This window comes from Podarcis gaigeae, assembly GCF_964106915.1.
Source record: "Podarcis gaigeae genome assembly, chromosome: 1".
NCBI lineage: Eukaryota > Metazoa > Chordata > Lepidosauria > Squamata > Lacertidae > Podarcis > Podarcis gaigeae.
In genome coordinates this window covers 81760130-81780494 of record NC_139678.1, presented here as the reverse complement: position 1 = coordinate 81780494, position 20365 = coordinate 81760130, and the positions used below count along the sequence as shown (strand labels likewise).

The following is a 20365-nucleotide window of genomic DNA, read 5'->3' as shown; positions in this document are numbered from 1 at the left end:
TTGCCTGCAGCTTCACTGGTTATGTAATGCATTCCCCTGAAGAAAGGATGCATGCCCTGAAACACAGTTTGGATTCTCAACACCTTGTTGGCTCAGTAAATGTTCCATGCACCTTTTTGAAATCTTATTTGTTTACTAAGGTCTGCTGTCTCTGCTCATGTCGCCTGCCAACCCTCTTACACCCCCGTCTTGCCAACCCCCACTTTACAGCTCACCCAAACCCTTCAGCTCCCAACAGCTCCTTCCACTCCCAGCCATCCCCCCACAACGCCTTCTAACCTCCAGCCATCCTCACCTACCTGTGACACTTACCCCGTTGTCAATTCCTCTCTTCACACAGATCACCCAAAAATGCTCCTTCCCCACGATTGTGCCAATCCCAAGATCTTGCTGCTGCTACTACTCACAGTGGAGAATTAAGTCTTTCTCTTCTTTGCTTGTTGCTGCAGACACAAGGACGGGGGAAGTGGTGTGGGGTGAAACACTTTTCTTTTTGACACCCCCACCCCCGGGGCAGATCTACTATGAAACTATTGAAGCTTAAACTTCAGGGCCCCAGAGTTGACTAGTCCACATTGCATCTAGCAGATGCAGTTTGAGTTGAATGACTCAAATTGATTGTTTTTTCGTTATGTATATTTCAACAATCCCAAAGTTTGAGAGTCAGTAGCACAGATGTTGTAAAGGTCATTGTAAACAACCCCACTGAAGAAGATAACACTGGTTAGCCAGACCTTGTTGCTAGTTGTGAAGCCCCCCCCCCCCCCCGCAACAGTTCTAGCTTCAGGGCCCCCAAACTGCAGGTGTGCCACTGCCTCCACAAATGGTAGCAGTAGCAGGATCTTGGAATAAGAAAATGCTAGCAATAGTAATATGTGACATATTTTCAAGAACAGTAAAGAAATGCCTTTGGGAAAAGAAAACTCAATACTTTTTGAAAGCAGTCTTTATAGACAAATGTTCCTTCTCAATATTGGTTCTAAACTGCTGGATTTCACTGCAAGCATTTTTTTAAAAAATCAACAGTAACATAAAAATAATTCAGCAGAATCAATTAAGCTGCAATCCTATACCTGCATACTGTACTTGGGGGTACATCTCATTAATGACACCCAAAATTGAAGGAGCCAGGGATTACCAGGGCTCTGCCCTAAAACATGGTCAATGAATTAAGAGTGGCTCTGAGCAAGTGCAACACACATTTCCTTCACCACAGTGTAGCCACTTTTCACACCAGACACATGGGACTTCTAGCAGATCTTCCAGATCAGGAGTTGTGTCTCCCAGGTACATTTGAACCCGATTTCCCATTTGTAGAATTTAACAATTGGGACACTATCTTTCTTTCTAGGCTGTTTAGTTAATTGGTAGATAAGATACTAAATAAAAAGGTTTTTAAATTATTTAAAATAAGTGTCCCTAATTATCAAACAGCGGATTTTAAAGAAGTATTTCATCAAGGGTAGGGAGCCTGTGGTCTTTAAGATGTTGATGGACTATAGCTCTCATAATCTCTGACCCCTAGGGCTGCATGGAATAGGAGTCCAACAACAGGTCCCCACCCCCATTTAAAATACATATATAGGGTGGAATTCAACATAGCACTAAGTTGGGTATACATGTGTGGAGCTAGGTCTGCTTGTGCAGTGGGTCATTCTCCCCCCCCCCCTTGGTTCCCCCAACACTCCAGAGCAGATTGGGGAGGAGAAGAGGGAAGGTCCCATTGCATGAGTGGTCCTCATTCTGTGTACACATCAACTTAGCTGAATCCATTCTGCTAATAACTAGCAGGAGGCACTTCTTTCAGGCATTCCTTGTTCTTCCTCACACAGGACAGAATATCTCTAAGACAATGCCAACTGTGACACAGAAAACAAATGATAAGATTTCTTTACTCTGGTAACAGCCCTAACATGGATAAAATAGACAAAATCAGTAGGTCTTTGTATGATCATAGCTAAGATTAATCTTTGTGTCTACCAGGAAGCTACAAAAAAGAGGGATAATATGCATGAACCAAATGCACAAATCTGGATTTATTTAGCTTGCTTGAGTAAGTGTTTGGATACAGCTAAATGTATGGTATTATATATGTGAGAAAAAAATAAACAAGGTGAGTCAAATTCACAGCAGAGCGAAATGTAGGTTTGAGGCCATCATCTTCCCTCCAATGCACTGGTCTTTTGAGCTGAAACAAAAAATTGAATTGACAGAACAGTTTGATTTTCAATAGGAAAGTGAAAATATGTTTCCAGCAACAGAGCACTGGGATTTTCTAACTTCGGGCAACTCTGCCCACATCAACTTGTCTGCTACTGAATCTTCTTATTTTGGCAAAGGATTCTCAGGTGTTCACTTAGAGCTCACCCAACTCTCCCCTGAGGCTGCATAGTTCAGAAGACAGTTGGTAGTAATGGGCAAGCTGGAAAATCCGTCCTGACTTTCTCATTGAGTAGCCTCTGTTAAGCTTCTAAGGAACCCCAGGGGTTCTCCAGAACACAGTTTGAAAATCACAAGGAGATGGGGATTCCAGGCCCAAATATGGATGGAAATGTGGTCGCTGAATATACCATAGTCAGATAGCTGAAGGGCAATCTATAAAGCAGCTTGTCGTTTGTAGAGACAGAAGCAGTCCCTGGGTTTTGGGAGGCAAAGGTTTTGCAAGTCAGATTCCCAGATCTTTTGAGGGCTGAACACCTCTGGATCACACAGCTGCCACTTCCAGTAAACCTAATGAACATTCATGCACCATAGATCCCTTTAAGTCACAAAGGTTGGCTTAATAGCAGGCAGTGAGCACCAGCCCTTCCAGTTTCCAGAACAATCCCTGTTCTGTTTGGGACTGCAAGCCAACTCCTTGCCATTATTCCACTGCACTTAGAAAGGACGTCAGAGATGGGGGTGAGCATGCCACGGTGGAGAACAATGTACTTTTAAAAACAAACACCATTTAGAGAGGGGAAAAGGAAAGAAAAGCAGCCCCTCTTGGAATAGGACGGTGAAGCGTTTCAAATATTGTCACACCATTGCATGCAGAATATTTAAGGGAGATTTGCTGGTTGATTATTCCTTCTTAAGGTATGCTTGGGGTGAAAGGTCAGCGTTACAGAGAACAGAGTAAAGGCAAGGTACAATGACATCCAGAGCCTGAGAGCTTGGGGTCGTGGCTGTCTCTAAAACAGTAGATGGGGTATCAGTCTTGAGATCCAGTCAAGGAGGTCATTGAAGATGCTGAAGCTGATGCAAATCTCTGGACTTTGGGAGTGGCTGTTTGGCTCCAAGCAGGGTACACAGGATGTGTAGGAAGTTCTCGCATGCTGCCATTGCTCCTGATGGTTAGATCAGGATATACGGCAGTTTGAAGTCTCTCCTCTCCATAAGGCACTTCAGCCTGGGGCTGCTGCTGGCTGCTCTCAGCGAGACATCATCCGTACAAACTCTGCAGGAAGGGGATCCAAATATGTCATCAGGAAGGGAGAGAAAAGCATTTTCCATCAGCTGCTGGCCCGGAAAAGGGACTTCTTTTATAGATAACTGGAGAACATATGGGAACCACCATCTCTCTGTCTGTCTGTCTGTCTGTCTGTCTATCCATCCAGCTCAGTTCCATATATCCCATCCCACTCTTCTAACATTCCATCACATTTTAGAGCATCCTTCCCCAACCTGGTGCCTTCCAGATGTTTTGAACTACAATTCCCATCAGCCCCAGCATGGCCAATGGTCAGGGATGATGAGAGATGTAGTGCAAAACATCTGAAGTGTACGTAGTTGGGGAAGACTGCTCTAGTATGACCATGAAATACAATCCAGGACAGGGCTATGCAGATTGAGGCTCACTAAATTCCCACTGAGCTTAACAGAACAATATTTTGCAAAGAATGAAAGTTTAATGTCTCTCATCTCCCCTACTCCCCCCTCCTAACTTTCTCTTTCTCTGCTTTCTCCCCCCTCCTCTCTCCCCGCCCAACCCCACATTGTCTACAACAACAAAAGTCTCAGACCTACTATAACTGATTGGTATGAAGGATGCTATAATTTAAAAACAGAGGCACTGAATGTACTTTTGTTACTTACAGAAAAATCCTTCAATAAAACATTAAAAAATGTAAATCAGCTGTGAGAAGCAACACTGTTGAGGAAGGGCAAAAGCTGCTCAACACTTTCCTTGCTTCACAGAGTGCAAATTGATTTGGACTCTGCTGTAGTGATGTCCCTGAATAATAAACATATTAACTTTCTCCCATAAGGGCATGGGGAAAGGAAGAGTGCTGTCACTGAAGACAGCATCACAGTACAGGCAAAACCTGATTCTGTCATTCAGTTGTGCAACTTCAACTGAAGGGAACTGCATACAGAGCATGGAATATATTAGCATATTAATAAGCCTCTGGTTTAAAATAAAAGCTAGGACCCTGGCTTCCAAATGTTATCTTTATGATCCGATTCCTAACTATCCCCTCAAAATTAGAAGTGACTCCTCCTAAATCCAGTCTTGACTTTCTTCCTTTTCTTTCCTGCATCAAGGATCTACAGCAGGTATGGAATTTCTGGAACAGGGGCCGAAATTGGGCCCAACCCAGGGGTTCAAATGTGGCCCATAAGGCTGTTTTTGCCCAAACCATGCCCACCTGCCCCACAGTGATGTCAGGTGTGGGGCAGGTACAGACGTGGCTGCCAGTGCACTGTAAGACTTCAAGAAGGCTGCGATAGTGCATGGGCGAGGGAAAGCAAGCTTCAAGCACCAGCTGATGGGTGGCAGTGGCATAGCCTGCTGAGGTAGATGCATACGAGTTCCCTGCAGGCAACTTGCTCACACCATCAATACCTCTAAAAGCCAGACTTCAAATTGGTTTGGCAGGACTCACAAAGCCCCATGCCTGGGGCTTCTCTAAGAGGCAAGAATAGTGTTTCTAACATTCAGCAACATGTTAGGCATTTGGGGACTACTGCACACAGGATTTTAGCAGGTCGGGAGGAAAACCCACCTGTCAAGTCATTTGATGTCATAATGGCATCCTGTGATTCAACAGGCGGTCAGTCAAAGTTGGCCCATGGGGAGCAGTCAGATAAGGATTTGGCCCAAAGAGCCAAAATTGTTACCCACCCCTACTCTACATCCTGCATTCGTTTTCAAAAGCAGGATGAGATCTTCATCCCAGCCTAAATCCTCACTTCTTTCCCAGTTAGAAAAAGCAAATCATCATCATCATCATCATCATCCCTCAAAGGAAGGACTTTCCTGATACCTTCAAAGTCCACAAGGCCATCCCCATTCAGATCAACATCTTTGAGTATCTCATCCACCTCACGGTAGTTCAGCTGCTGTCCCAAGAGTTTGCGCATGGCTTCCCTTAGCTCAGCTATGCTGATCTGTCCATCGCCATTTGTGTCAAACTGGAAGGAAACAAATAAACAACCCTGATTCCAGCACCTTGTTTAACCATCTACACTATCCACACAAGTCTCCAGTCTCTTGTTCTCACCTCCCTGAGCGCAACTGAAGTAGATGGAAGCGTATTGTTCTCTTGGAACGACAAAACTACTTTTTTTAATAAAATAAAGAAGACTTTTTGCAGTTTGGAAAGCAGTAGAAAAACACATTAAAAAGTGTGGGATGAATGAATGCTTACTGGGAAGACATGTAAACACCCTGTAAGAAAATCAGGACGAAGGCTGATTCTTATATAATCGCCCTGTTAACAAACTACAAGAAAGGAGATTCCAATTAAACATCAGGAAGAACTTTCTGACGGTAGTAGCTGTTGAACAGTGGAACAGACTCCCATGAGAGGTGGTGGACTCTCCTTCCTTGGAGGTTTGTAAGAAGAGCTTGGATGGCTATATGTCATGTATGATCTGGTTGAGATTCCTGCATTGCAGGAGGTTGTACTAGATGACCATCGGCGTCCCTGTCTACTCTACAGATTCCATGAAATCAAAACAAATGCTCCATAAAGACTAGTCCAACCACAGCTTAAACTTTGTGCAAGCAAATCAGGATGAATGCTGAACAACCCCATCTGGAAGAGTTCAAATCACAAAATGATGGGTGGGTGGGTGCACTGTTCTCAGGTGGCAGAAAAACTTCAGGAAGGCTGAAGTGACAGTGTCAATCCACTTTCCTTCATGATTGCCACTGACATCCACACATGTACATCAACAGCAAGAGGGAAGTGCTTTAAGTGGCACTGATGAAATCAAATGAAGCAGCCGAGAACTGTTTGTGTACGGCTGCAATACATCCAGGCTTTCCCAGAATCAGACTGTCAAAATGGCATCATTCTGGGCTTGTGCCCAACTGGCAACATGTCCAGGGAAACCCAGACATACGGCAACTATGGCAATTTTTAAGGAAAAATGCTGTATAAAAAAAAGCACCCCAAAAAAGCTCAAAAACTTTGACCAAAAAAAAGCCAACTTTGGATTTTCACTTTTGGGAATATAGTAACCCTACGTTTGTGTTTTGTGTTGCCTGGGAGAACCACTATATGAGAAGACAGCAGAATGAGAAATAAGATTCCTCAAGATACCACCCAGCCACTGTCTGATGCTACTCTCCTCTGGTCCCTCGAGTTGAGTCATGTGACTCTCACCTCTCGGAAGGCATCCCGCAGTTCTTTCACCCCAATCATGTCTGCCGTTTCTGCCAGCATCTTGGGGCCCATCAGTTCCACAAAGTCATCAAAATCCACCTTCCCTCCAGCTATAGATACAGAAAAACAGTTTCAGCCAGAGCCAGACAGTGCTGGGTTAGCTATTATAGTATATATAATTTTACTCTGGGACAATTCACAACCAACATAATGGAATAATTTTCCCATTTGTGCTGCCGTTCCCATCCCTACCCTCTCTGTTGCCACTTCTTGTATGAAGTTTATCTGCTTATGCAGCAAACCAGGAGAGTGAATAGGCTCCCATGAATGCAAACTCTTGAGTCCTTTCAGAAAAGCCACACAGCTGATGACATGTCCTTGCATCAGCTGATTCACACCACCATTTTGCACTTGGTAATTAGGTGCTGCTCCTGCCAAACTGAGTTTATTATACAGTGGTACCTTGGGTTACATATGCTTCAGGTTACAGACTCTGCTAACCCAGAAATAGTACCTCGTGTTAAGAACTTTGCTTCAGGATGAGAACGGAAATTGTGCTCCGGTGGCGCAGCGGCAGCAGGAGGCCCCATTAGCTAAAGTGGTGCTTCAGGTTAAGAACAGTTTCAGGTTAAGAACAGACCTCCAGAACGAATTAAGTACTTAACCCAAGGTACTACTGTACATGCAAAGTAACTGATCGATCAAACCAGGCATCTCCAGTAATAAACATCTCTTACCTTACAGGATGGTCGTAAGGATTACTGAGACGAGAACATGCGAAATGCTTTGAACACCCTATACAGATGCTTAAACACTATTTATTATTAGGCCACAGTCTAGTGCTGCCCCCTCATCCCCTCTGACATTTCTGTGGGGAACTCATGGCCATCCAACTATTGCTGGATTATAACTTCTAACATCATGGATCAATGGCCATGCTGGCTGCAGCTAATGTGATCTGGACTCCAACAACATCTGGAGGGCCACAGGTTCCCTACTTCTACTCTTAGGAGAGATATCCAAGAAGTGTTTGCATCCTCCCCTCCCCCTTTTTGTGTGTGGTCATTTTGCTTGAATGCCCAACTTGATCCAGCAACTGTTAAAATCCATTTCTTCCCCCTGAAACATTATACTGTAGTATTTAACTCAGTAATGCTAGATACATACTGATCTGCTGAGACAATTCAATGAGCTCCATCTCAGTGGGCATGTAGCCCATGGTTCGCATACATTCCCCCAGGTCTTTGTAGCTGATGTAGCCATCATGGTCCTTGTCAAACTCTCGGAAGGCCTCCTTTAGCTCTAGAAAGAGAAGGGAAGCAATAAGAATCCCCCTGGAAAGCAGGTAATGCATCTGTGTCTTGCAAACACCAAGTAAATGAGAAGGAAGTGGTGGAGTTCTAGCATCTGATTTGCTACACAATGAAGGAGCTGCTATGTTTCACCAACAGCCCTTCCTCACTTTTGGAGTTCAGCTCCAGAAACATATGGCCTTGGCCTGGTATACCTGAAGGAGCGTCTCCACCCCCATTGTCCAGCCTGGATACTGAGATCCAGCATTGGGGGCCTTCTGGCGGTTTCCTCACTGCAAGGAGTGAGGTTACAGGGAACCAGGCAGAGGGCCTTCTTGGCAGTCGTGCCCACCCTGTGGAAGGCCCTCCCATCAGATGTCAAGGAAATAAACAACTATCTGACTTTTAGAAGACATCTGAACACAGCCCAGTATAGGGAAGTTTTTAAAGTTTGATGTTCTACTGTGTTTGATGTTTTAATTTGTTGGAAGCTGCCCAGAGTGGCTGGGACAACCCAGTCAGATAGTGGCATATTAACAACAACAACAACAACAACAGGAATGGCACTAGAGGGATTTTCAATGCTAGTCCAATCAGAACTTTCGTATGAGGGATGAGTCCATAACTGAACTGGCTATCTGATAGCTGCCCTCTAGATGGGGTGGTGGGCCCAGGAGAGGCGAAGGGGGAAAGCAAAGCAAGGGATTCATACATCTAGACATGGGAGCAAAGCATAAGGAAGCCAGAGGCAAGTTGACAAAGCAACAAGGCAGAGCATTAAGCGAAACCAAAGAAGCTGAGTGAAGCATAGCAGATGCAGTAGACTTCTGGTTGGTTGGACTAATGACTAATGGGCAAGGCAGGATCCATGAGGTTCCCCAAGGACAGGGTTATGCAACGCAGTGACCTCCGGATGTTCTTGGACTACACATCCCATCAGCACCAGCCAGCATGGCCAATTATCAGGGATGATGGGTGTTGTAGGCCAGGAACATCTGGAGGACACCATGTTGGCTAACCCTACCTTAAGAGGTAATGTTGAGCATCAATTTTCTTTTTACCTTCAATCTCCTCTGGTCGCAGCTCTCTGTCCTGGGGAAAGAAAGAGAGTAGAGGTTGATAAAACAGATATCTATCTATCATCTATCTATCTATCATCTATCTATCTATATCTATCTATCTATCTATCTATCTATCTCTATCTATCTATCTATCTATCTATCTATCTATCTATCTATCTATCTCTCATCTATCTATCTACTTTGCCTGCCCACATCCAACCTACTGATCTTTTAGTTAGAAGCTGTCCCAGGTTAAGGAAGTCTTCCTTGCCCACTCCATGAACAGAAAAAAGCTATTACTCTGTGCGGCCTGATTCTGTGCGTGCTTACTTCAAAATAAGTCCCACTATGCTTAAAGCTGCTTCCCACCAAGTCATGCTGCATCACTGTTGTATTCCATGCAAATACTGTGTCAGAATACGGTGGCTACAAATTCCCTGGAGGAAAGCCCTTCTGGCTCCCTGCAGAAAGGCAATAGGGGCAAGTGTTGTTCTTCCAGTGATAGTTCCCTAGGCTTGGTGTTTGTGTAATGCAGCCCAAAGGCTGGTGCGTTTCAGTGGCTAAGAGATTATTAACAGCCCCCTCAGGCGAGTGTTCTATATGGGTGTATTTTGCAACATATTCTTGCCACAATAAAAGTGCATTAATTATATAGGTCTGCTTTAGTTTGTTCTGCAATGTTGCTCCAATGCTCTCACATTGTTACTGTCAAGAAAGGCTACAGCACAACAAAAGCAAGGCAGGAATAAGTCAGAATATTTGTGGTATAAAAAAGTTGTGGGTTGCAGAAGGATGTTATGGGACATACACTGAATGGAAGTGAAACCTTCCCAGGCGCAAACAGTATTGAAAGCAGGAATGTACTTGACGGCCCCAATAGCATAATGAGCACAAATAATCATGGATGCACCAAAGAAAGGGCATCTGCATGGCCCCTGTTTTAGGAAGGCCTTTGCCATGGCTTTTCCATGAACTCACTAGAAGACCTTAAGAAAATCGCTCGTGCTGTCAACCACAGCCTGCCCCCCTTCCCACATATCTGTAATATATAGGTATTTAATACTATCCCACCTTACAGGGTAAGGATTGCAATAAGATGTATGTGAAGAGCTTTGCACCATTTAAAGCCGTAAACAAAGGTGCTGATCATCACCAACATTGCCTCATTGCCTGGCTGTTAACCTGTGCAACATGGACTCAGTGAAGGCACCCTTTCACTAGCCTATGTCCATGTAGGAATTAGTTTATATACTGCAAAACACAATCTGCATGGTTAAAGATCATGGCATGAATGATTTTAAGTCCATGGATTGAACAGCGGCGGCACACATCAACCTCCCAATTTATATACCTGTAGCAAAATATAACACTTATGTTTGATTTCTTATGCCACCTTATCCGTGTTTATTCCTTAGTGAAGATTACTCCGCAGGGAGGAAAGAGTAAGATTTCATTATTGGTTTGTCTTTGTTTTTGCTTTTATTATGTGTTTTCTGTTTTTTATATTGTGATTTTATGTTGTGAGCCACCCTGAGATCTACAAGTATAGGGTGGTACACACATTTAATAAATAGCAACAACAACAGGCCCAAGCTATGTTCCAGCACAGGGGCATACTGAAGGTTTGAGGAGCAGGGCAGTCCATGCAAACAGAGAAGGGGCAGCTACACTCTCACGTTCAGTATAAATGGTGCAGCAGTAGATGTGCAATACATACGATTTGCATGATGGCGATGCTCTGGCGCAAGAAGATGCAGGCTGGCCCCACCAAGCCATGCAGGACCGAGTAATTCTGCAATGGCGGATACTGCGTGCCGTCAGCCCCTTCGTCCATGTCGTTGCTGGTAGAGGCAGGGGAGCCAGGAGCCTCGGAGGAGGGCTGCTTATTCTCCTGTAGCATAGCTTGCAATTAGCTAAGTACAGTTAGAGACCCCAAATTCCCCCTTTGTCAGCACCTGAGTGTTTAAGGCCCAGGTTTTAGGGAAGCAGGGTATCTGGTGATGGAGAGTATGGGAAGGGGAGCAACAAAGGGGGAAACAAGACATATGCTAGAGAAATAACACAACTTCCCCCTAAAAGAAACCCACTTTTCTCATCCTTAAATTTATCTCAATGCCTCAGTATCTCTGCTTATTGGGCAATTGCCACAATTAGACAGACCTCCATCTCCACAATGCTGGGGTCCCCAACCTGGGGCCCTCAAGGTCTACCTCTGGTGGCCACAAAGCCTTTGAGCTCCCCGCCCCCACTGCCCCGTTTGTCCTGAGATGGTGAGGATAATTACCATTTTTCTCACTGAAAAGTTCATGAAGCTGAAGGAGGAAGTTGAAAGAGCGACACTCCCTCTTGCTTCCCCTCTCAGTTCAAAGAGCTTTTCAAAGTTCGGGTTGGCACCTGAGCAGATGGACAGAAAGTAAAGCAACCAATAACATAGCAGAGAAAGGGAAGGAATTTGGAAGAGGGAAAGAGAGCAACTATAGGGTGGAAGAATGTATGTTCAAATGAATACACATTAGATCTGACAAAATGGAGCCTCTTAAAACTGTGTGATTTCAATGTGAGTTCCCCCTCTTCTGCAAAACCATCCCCAAATCATTGAACCCCTCTATCTTCATTGACCACCCCATAAAAATCACAGATACAGTGTCGTCCAGGGCAATGGCGTAGCATGGGGGGTGCAGGGGGGGGGCCGGCCACACCGGGCGCAACATCTGGGGGTTAGGGTTAGGGGGCGCAAATCCACGGGTTAGGGGGTGCAAATTACTTGCCTTGCCCCGGGTGCTGACAACCCATGCTACACCACTGTTCCAGGGCAATCCTTATGGATACAAGGCACAACCTTCTCGGTAGTGGCACCCGCCCTGTGGAATGCCCTCCCACCAGATGTCAAAGAGAAAAACAACTACCAGACTTTTAGAAGACATCTGAAGGCAGTCCTGTTTAGGGAAGCTTTTAATGTTTGACAGACTATTGTATTTTAATATTCTGTTGGAAGCCGCCCAGAGTGGCTGGGGAAACCATGCCAGATGCGCGGGGTAATAATAATAATAATAATAATAATAATAATAATAATAGTTGTTGCAAGAGTTCCCAAAAAAACAACCATCAAATCATAGGTAACGTCTCTATATTCAAATATGTGTTCTGGGATTTTTTGTGGTTTTGTTGTAATCCTATGTAAAAACCATAAAAATTCATAAGGATCTGTGTCTTGTCTTGCTAATAAGCTGAAACTTGGTCCTGCAGGCCAGCCTAGCAACAAAGAACAATAATTATCAGAAGGCTTAAGAAAGTTGGCAGCAACTTGCCTTCCATTGGCTCTGCCCCCAGGACAGCTGTTGGCAAGTCTTAAAGGGAAAGCTACAGGAGATTCACAGGCATTATGGTAATATGGTGCCAAAATTTGACGCCCTCAAAGCACCAAGTCTCCTTCCCAAAACCAGGTAAGGGAGGTGCCAGGCTGTGAAGGAGGCACAGGGATCTGGCAGGGTCTTAGAGTCTTCCTGACTCCTTCCCATAGCTGTGCAAATGCTAACTCGGCTTTGAGAAGGAGATTGGAGGACTCTAGGACCCTCTCAGAGCTCTCATGCCTCCTTCCCAAAGCCTAGCACTTACTAGGCTTTGGGAAGGTTGGAAGGGGACCCTTGCCCCCCCCCCCGCACCCTGTGCGGGGAAACCAGTTGTGCTACCCTAAATCTACCACTGTCAGGACAGTGAAGAAGGGAATGCCCAGGGCTCCCCCCCCCCCCATGAGATGTGAGTCATCTGAATCTCTCTCTGTATAGTATGTGGAGACAGGTATTTTCCCTAGGACGACTCAAATACCTGTCTCCACATACTATACAGAGAGAGATGCCACAATTTGCTCTCTTGCGCTCTCTCACACACACTAACACACAAAGCAATGACACATATGCTCTAACAACAAGAAACATGCACTAGCACAATTCCTAAGTTTCTTGGCAGTCCCTCTCTGTCTTTCCATACACATCTGCGCCACAGACTTACATTTTATTAAATAGTCCTTTTCCCTCCCTAAAGACTCCCAGGGAACTGCAGTTTTATGCAGAGATCTTTGCCAGAATTCACAGCCTTTCACTAAACTCATTATTTGGGACAAGTCATGACAGCTGAATAAAACTGATGGAGCTTTGCAGTGCTAATATCCCTTAACTCTGATTAAATACAGATGAACCTCTACCCAGTGCTAATTCACTAGGGGGGACTGCACACACAGCCCCTGGAAAAGAGGACCTTATGTATAGTAACATTCTCCTCACCCATATGGTTGGATGGTATAGTTGATGGGTTCCTCATGTGGTTATATTGCGGTAATGTGGCTATTACTGTGGTTTTCTCTCTCTCTCTCTCTCTCTCTCTCTCTCTCTCTCTGTGTGTGTGTGTGTGTGAGAGAGAGAGAGAGAGAGAGAGAAAGAGAGAGAGAGAGAGAGAGAGAGAGAGAGAGTTAAATTCAATAATATTGATATATACAAAAATGGGGGCAAACTGCTTCCTAGCATTTGCAGGGTTGGAGATCTCTCACAGATCTTAACCACTGCCTCCCAGCTTGCTGGGCCCCTTCTGTGGGCTGCTGTCCTCCAGTTCTCTGATTTCTTCCCACTCTTCCTCCTCATCTGACCAATCCCACCAGGATACAGTGGTACCTCTGGTTACGAACTTAATTCGTTCCGGAGGTCCCTTCTTAACCTGAGACCATTCCATTCTTAACCTGAAGCACCACTTTAGCTAATGGGGCCTCCAGCTGCTGCCGCACAATTTCTGTTCTCATCCTGAGGTAAAGTTCTTAACCTGAGGTACTACTTCCGGGTTAGCGAAGTCTGTAACCTGAAGTGTTTGTAACCCGAGGTGTATGTAACCCGAGGTACCAATGTATCTCCATGGGGCTCATGCCAAGGGCAGACTAGGGCAGCTCCCAACAACTGTCTTGCTCTGCTGTCACCACACACCTCACACGAATTCTGCCTTTTTGGCAGTGACGGACATGAGGAGGATGGAAGTGGCAGGTTCATTTTACACATATTTACACCTGAAGCCTTCAATAGAGGGGAGGCAGAACATTATACCCCAAGAGTGTCCCTCATTGCCCTTCTCATAGCTGCAGTGAGCTTGGGTCTAAAGTAGCACCCAGTCATGGCTCCTGGCAGTGGTGGAGCATACAGGGGGGAGGACATGGAGGGCAAAAGCAGCCCCAAGCCGCTTTGTGAGGCTGGAATGATCCCAGCCTTGCAAAGTGGCACAGGGCTGACTTGGGGAGGGTGGTGTGAGCAGCGTGCCCCACCCCAGGAAAATGCACCACGCTACGCCCCTGGCCTTTCAGTGCAGCATCTTTCAGCCAGCGCCACATGGAGTTCTCCCCTTCCTGCTTCTCCTTCTCAGAAAAAAAAACCCTTGCCAAGAAACGTCTCCCCTTCTGTCTGCTTGACCCCTTTCTACCTGCTATTCCAAGCCTAGTCTTAAAAGGTGACCATTTTCCTGTGACCTCCATCATCTTCATTGCTCAGTGTAACAGTGGCAACCTCCATTGGAAGAGACCAAAGGATTTTATTGTGATGGGCCACCAACACATTTTGTCATGCTTAACAGCTTCTATCCCAGGTGAGCCCCTAGCCTGGAAAAGGAGCTTAGCCTGTATTTTTCTACTGACCTGGCATCTTTCCATCAATATGCTAAATATTATCTAAATTATAACACTTTATTGAATTCTAGCATTCACTAACTCTAGCAGTTATGGGTGCCCTTGCACCCTCAAACTCTGTTACCCCAGATCTGTAACAATAGCAAAAGGGGAAAAAAGGATAATCCATGTAATGAATTAACTCATTATTTAGCTCCTTCATATTTTCCGACGTGGTCCCATTTGTTTAAGTGAATGAACTGGGGCCCCTCCCAAAGGTCCCCCAGACCATAAACCTGCCACTGGTCATGCCCCTTCTCTGGTGGCAATACATACCATACATACCATACAATGACATGCAAGAATATGAGAGATACCATACATTGTGACACCCAAAACCCATAGAACTTCTATTATATCAGGAGCATACTGAGGCTCACCTGGTTGAATCTTCATTGACACAATCCACAAACAGGCCTTGTATGATACACCAAGAGAAGAAGGAAGCATTGAATGAAATCTAGGAGTTTGAGGTTGTTATTGTTTGCTTAGATGCAAGAAAAGCAAAGAGGATCTAGATGCTGGCCTAAGAAAGACTAAGTAGACGAGAGAAAAGGGGACCAAGTAGATGGAGAAAAGGGGGTCTGTGAAGCCTTCTACAGACACTATTCTGAAGAACACACCTGCCTTCATTTTAATAACCTGGAGCATTGGAACCTGGCCTTTGTAGGAATCAGAGATGATGCCACAGCCCCCCATCTGGAGTGGTACCACAGGGGCCTAGCATTCTCACCATGTTCCCTCGGATAACTGACCTCAGCCATGGGGCTTCAACCACTGACAGGAATCCATGCACACACTCTGGGAAGCGAGGAAAGTAGACAGACAGACAGACATGCAAAGAACCAGCCACACACAGGGATTCCAACACAAAGGCATGAAGATGTAAGGATGAAAAGGGGCACCCACCCCTCCGTCCTCTCCCCCTACCTTGGAGAGCCGCCTGCCCGGTGTTTTGGTGCAGTTGCCCATGGCTGCTAAGTCCCCCCCATCCCACAGAGCACAGTATGGGGCTGGAGGCAGCTGGCGCCGATGGCAGATATATATATTTTTATAGTAACAAGTGATTCTCTTCCTGGGAGGTTTAGACGCTTTGGGGATTTTCAGGGTTTTTATTGTTGAATATATCCAGAATATTAAGGGAAAGTGAACAGAGGGGGGTGGAGGGAGGGAGGGAGGGCGTGGGCCACAGCCATAATCCTCAGGATTATATGCAACTCAATCATAGATGGTGCTAAAGCAGAGAGAGCAGAGAGCAGGCAAGCAGCTCTTCTTCAAAGCATTTTAACTCCACCGTGGCCCAGGAAGGAGAGGTCCAGTCCTGCCTTGTCCTTCCTGACTCACATCCAAAAGCCCCACTCAGATGCTGTCTATAAGCGGTTGAAAAGGATGGCTGCCCATCAACATGCCCCCTCCCCTCAGAGCAGTGAGGCCATAATCTCCTGTGACAATCAATGAGATTTTCAAATCTTTGTTCCAGGGAGTGGCTGCGTCCTCTGAGCTCTGATGCTGAGAGACCCAGCCACATTATTGGGCGAGCGAGATGGTGCGGTGGGGGCAGGGTGGGGCGGGGATAGGGATAGGGCTAGGGGAAGCGTGCATTACCAATTGTCAGTCAGACTTATTGGTTGGCTACAAGATGTGAACCAGTTAGCAGAATCCACTGTATTATTTATAGACTCACAGTGCATTTTCATGAGTGACGTTAAGAACTCCTCTTCATCCCTAATGCATTACTTGCAGATGTTGCTCCCCCCACCCCATGCAGAAGGGAAATTGGAAATTTTCGTTCAGAGGCTAGTTCTGATCTTCAGGACTCTTATTTGGGAAGTGAAAACACAACCCTTATATCATTTGTGAAAATGTATCTGAATCTTAACAGTTCATGTTAAAACTGGATTAAGTGAGATTGACCTAACTACTTTTTTTCTTGAAAATCTCCCCCTGTCTCCACCCCCTTAAAAGAAAGATAGCAACTTCCTTAAGCAACTGCAGGATATAAAATAAGTCTAGATCCATCTGAAGTGTTTCACAGCTCATGGGCTACAGATTTTAGAGTTGTCAATGGTGGTGTGATAAAGCAAGTCATTGTACAAAGCATTTACAATCACTTTTTCCTGCCCTGCCTTTTTACTAGTCAAACAGGTTTTGCAGATTTATAGGATAAAAGAAATGAGTCACACTGCTGGCTGGGACTGATGGGAGTTATAGTCCAGAACAGCTGGAGAGCACCAGGTTAGTGAAGATCGTCTTATGACTTTTTATATGTAAGTGAAGAGACTGCCAAGTATTCTGACGCACATTTCCAAGGCGAAGGTCAAATTTCAAGGTTTTAAACAACAAATCTCAACTTCTGCAAACTATCACTTTAACTGTATTGAATTCACATTCTTAGCACTCTTCTTTTGTCCCATCAAATATACAAGGTGATAATTTCACAGTGCCTATGTGGCCCTCAGGACTTAATGCGCACCAGACCCCATCTCCCCAGGCCATGCCCCTCAAGAGTCCTTGAGTATCTACTCTAAGTGAAACACAGCCAGGCACCAATTAATACATCTCACCATAGTAGGGAAGTTGCCTGAACTGTTGATGGACAGCTTCAGGGCTCCTGCACACTCTTCATTCTTATGATTCTGTATCATGAAGCCAAAATTCAGTCCTGACAGCCCTTGAGAGGACTCCTTTACATACTTTTTAAAAGGACACTGGCCTTCCTCGTTTGGGTGGCCAAGTATAGGCAACTCCCTGTTTGTGTAGGAGTTGCGTGCCAACACACCATGCACATCGGCACCGTCATGCCATGCCTTCCCTTCTGCCGCTGTCCCACTCCATCCATGTTCTGCCCCCCTCTGAGGCCGAAAATGGTGCTGAACATGCGCTAATAGGGTGTTTCCTGTACTGCTGCTACTACTCCTGAGTAACACCAGTAGGGAAGGGCCCCCACATTCTTATGGGAGGACATCAAGAGGCAGTGTCAGAGACAGGACCAGCCTGAATCAACACCTGGGGCACTGTTGCTGACCTGCCAGTATTGGTACACTGTGCATGAGCCTGCACACAGCCCGGCAACCACTTACCAGCTGGACAAATGGATGGTGCTGATCCAGCCTTCCTCTGCCTCCAGCACCACCACTGGACACTCCTCCCTGGTCTCTGCTCAGCACCGAAAGCCAAGTATCACTTCCTCCTGCACCACCTCACTAGGGCGCTGGCCACTTTAAAAGTAATTACGGTATATTATACAACTTGTCAATGGGGGCAACTCAACCCACCATTTCGGGACTGTGTTGTCCAAGAACACAGCTCGATCCAGCTCATGAGGCTCCATTAAGGCAGCAGGGCCTGGAGAGGTGATGGTGCCATTTCCTGTATTCTCGTCAGCTGCAAGTGAACTCCTTGGAGAGTATTTACACACCTTATCTCTGTAGCCTTGCATATCAACAACTGTGATAAAAAGCCACATCCTGTTTTCTCACTGTAAGAGCATGGCAGCCACTTTGAATGCTGTGATCTTGTGCAATTTTGTGTCCCGAAAAAGTGCTCCTCTCAAAAAGTGCTTTATTTGGGGCCATGATTTTGTGTGGCACCCTAAAAGATTAGTTTTTGGGCACTATGTGATCAATGCCCCGAAAAACCCCCATATATTTTGGGCTCCATAATTTTGCATGGGTCAAGTAACTTGTGTGGGAGTATGGGCGGAAAGACGCATGTCCTGGTTTGGGGACTCAAGATGTTGGAGGTCTCCCTTCTCACTAGCTCTTTCTTCAGTCTGGGACATATCATGTTTTAAGGTGAAAGCGTTGATCCCCCATCATATGTTTGAGATGGGGGGGGGGACAGAGGATTAGGCTTTTTTTCTGCAGGAAGAGAAGGTGAGATCCTCCTGGGATGTGACAAAAGCCCATGACTTGCTGGGGAACCTCAGCTTCACAGAACCCTCCATTTTCAGTCCCCTCACCATTTGCCCTCTCTGTCCCCTCCCTGCCTCCCTTGGCCCAGTTACCTGCCCAAAGACAGAGGTGAGGATGGGCTCCATCGCCCAGAGGCTTGGGCATTCATCTTCCACATGAGCTGAGCTGGCCCTTCCCGTCACCCCTGGCAACAGCTGGTCTTTGGGATCGACCGTTCTGATCAAGGTTGCTCCATCCTCCAGTCGGTGGTGTTGGGTGCCATAGAGGGCCACAGAGGCGGCAGCAGCGGTGGTTGCCTCCGAGGTGCTCCTGGATCTGGCTGGCTCCATAAGCCGCTTGTCTCCTTCCCGGGCCTGACTGCCTGTCCTGCGGGTCCGCGCACTCTTGGAGCGTCGGTGAGAACCGCTTTGCGAAAGAGCCCGAGATGCTCTCAGTGCCGGTGTCTCGCTGCTCTGCCGTTGGGTCTCCCGGAGAAAAAAGAACATGTTGAGAGCCGGGGAAGAGCTGGGCCGCTTTCTCTATCCCTTCCTCCTGCAGACAGTCTCTGAGGTCTCTCTGGTAAGGCCTAGCTCTTCTCCACACTACCTTGATCTGTCTCTCTGGCTCCTACCCTCACATACCTTCTCTACTGCACTCTTGGGTCTGCCTAAACTCTCCTCCCTGGAGCCATGCATCTGTCTCGCTGTCTCTTGCTGGTTGCCGCACTATTCTGTGTTGTTGCCACACTTAGCCATGTGCTCCTTCACATGGGTGCTTGCCTCTCTTAGCTGCCTGCCATATTTCTAGGGATCTTTCTCTGAAGTAACAAGTACCCCACCTGCCCCCCACTTTCAATACCTGCCTGGCTCCCGTTCTACATTCCTCCCTCCAGCATCTTCCTCCCCCTGAAGCTCCTTCCTCTTTCCCTCTTCTTGACCCCCTGCTCCTTCCTTATCTCCTCACTCCTTGAGGCACCTTTCCTCTTTGCTCTCTGCCTCAGACATCTTCCCTGGGCAAATCCGCTTAAGGGATCAACACTTGTGCTCCCCAGGTCCCTGGGCTGGCATGGGAGGGAGGGAGGGGAGCACCTGCTCCTGCCACAGCTCTTTCCCCCACTCTCCATCCAAACCTAATCAAGTCATCTTCTCATTACTGCAGGGAGAGCGAGATTGAAGCAGGAGGATGCAGAGGGAATCTGAGCTTATCAGGTCAGACACACGACCCGGCCTGGTTCTGCTTTCCACTAATGTTGCAAACAAGGTAAAACAACCCCCCTAGAGCAGGAAACTCAAGAGGCATCAAAGGCCGCAGAACACAGATTGAGCACAGGTTCTATGGCATCACCTGTGTGTGTGCCCCTGGGCTAGAAAGGAGGGCTGTGGGGAAATGAGGCAGGAGTAAAGAATATTTCTGTCCCACATCTCCTGGTTCTCCTTTGTCCAGTGGCCTGTTTTGAAACAACGCACCTCAGAAAAAAATGGCCCTCCTTCTTCTGTGGCCCGACATCTATAGCATCTCATTTTATTTTGACATTTACAAGTGCCTTCCCTGTGCCCCGCTCTCTCCTCATCAAGTCCTGTGGTGTTTTCCTTTCGCCCTCCCATTCCGTGATGGCCTGTTCCCTGACACATCCTCAACAGCCCTCTCATTTCTAAGCAGGAGCCTCTGTGGCTAAGTCAATTAAGTCGGACCCCACCTGTGGTCCTTGGCACCTCGCCGGCCCTCCGGATGGCAGAGATGCGATTCCTGGCAGCGCTGCAACTGGGGCTGTTGCGCAGACAACTCATGGTTTATTCAATACAAAGCTGGCGAGGTTCCAGTGGCAATG

At 46.4% G+C, this 20365-nt stretch overlaps 1 protein-coding gene across 6 annotated transcripts; it reads right to left on the bottom strand.

Annotated features, from left to right (window-relative positions):
• Positions 1-2010: 2010 nt before the first annotated feature.
• On the bottom strand, positions 2011-19555 carry LOC310825864 (calcium-binding protein 2-like). Of its 6 annotated transcripts, none has more exons than XM_083699692.1 (7): positions 17725-17834; positions 10667-10840; positions 8950-8980; positions 7764-7898; positions 6597-6706; positions 5250-5397; positions 2011-3439 (listed from the first exon to the last, which is right to left on the bottom strand). In XM_083699692.1, exons 2-7 carry the CDS (start codon positions 10781-10783, stop codon positions 3414-3416), a joined length of 567 nt encoding a protein of 188 aa, XP_083555818.1. In that variant the 5' UTR covers positions 10784-10840; positions 17725-17834; the 3' UTR covers positions 2011-3413. The 6 variants fall into 6 exon arrangements, with proteins under 6 accessions (XP_083555818.1, XP_083555819.1, XP_083555817.1 ...); XM_083699693.1 differs by lacking the exon at positions 17725-17834 and adding an exon at positions 16329-16348; XM_083699691.1 differs by lacking the exon at positions 17725-17834 and adding an exon at positions 13995-14076.
• Positions 19556-20365: the final 810 nt, after the last annotated feature.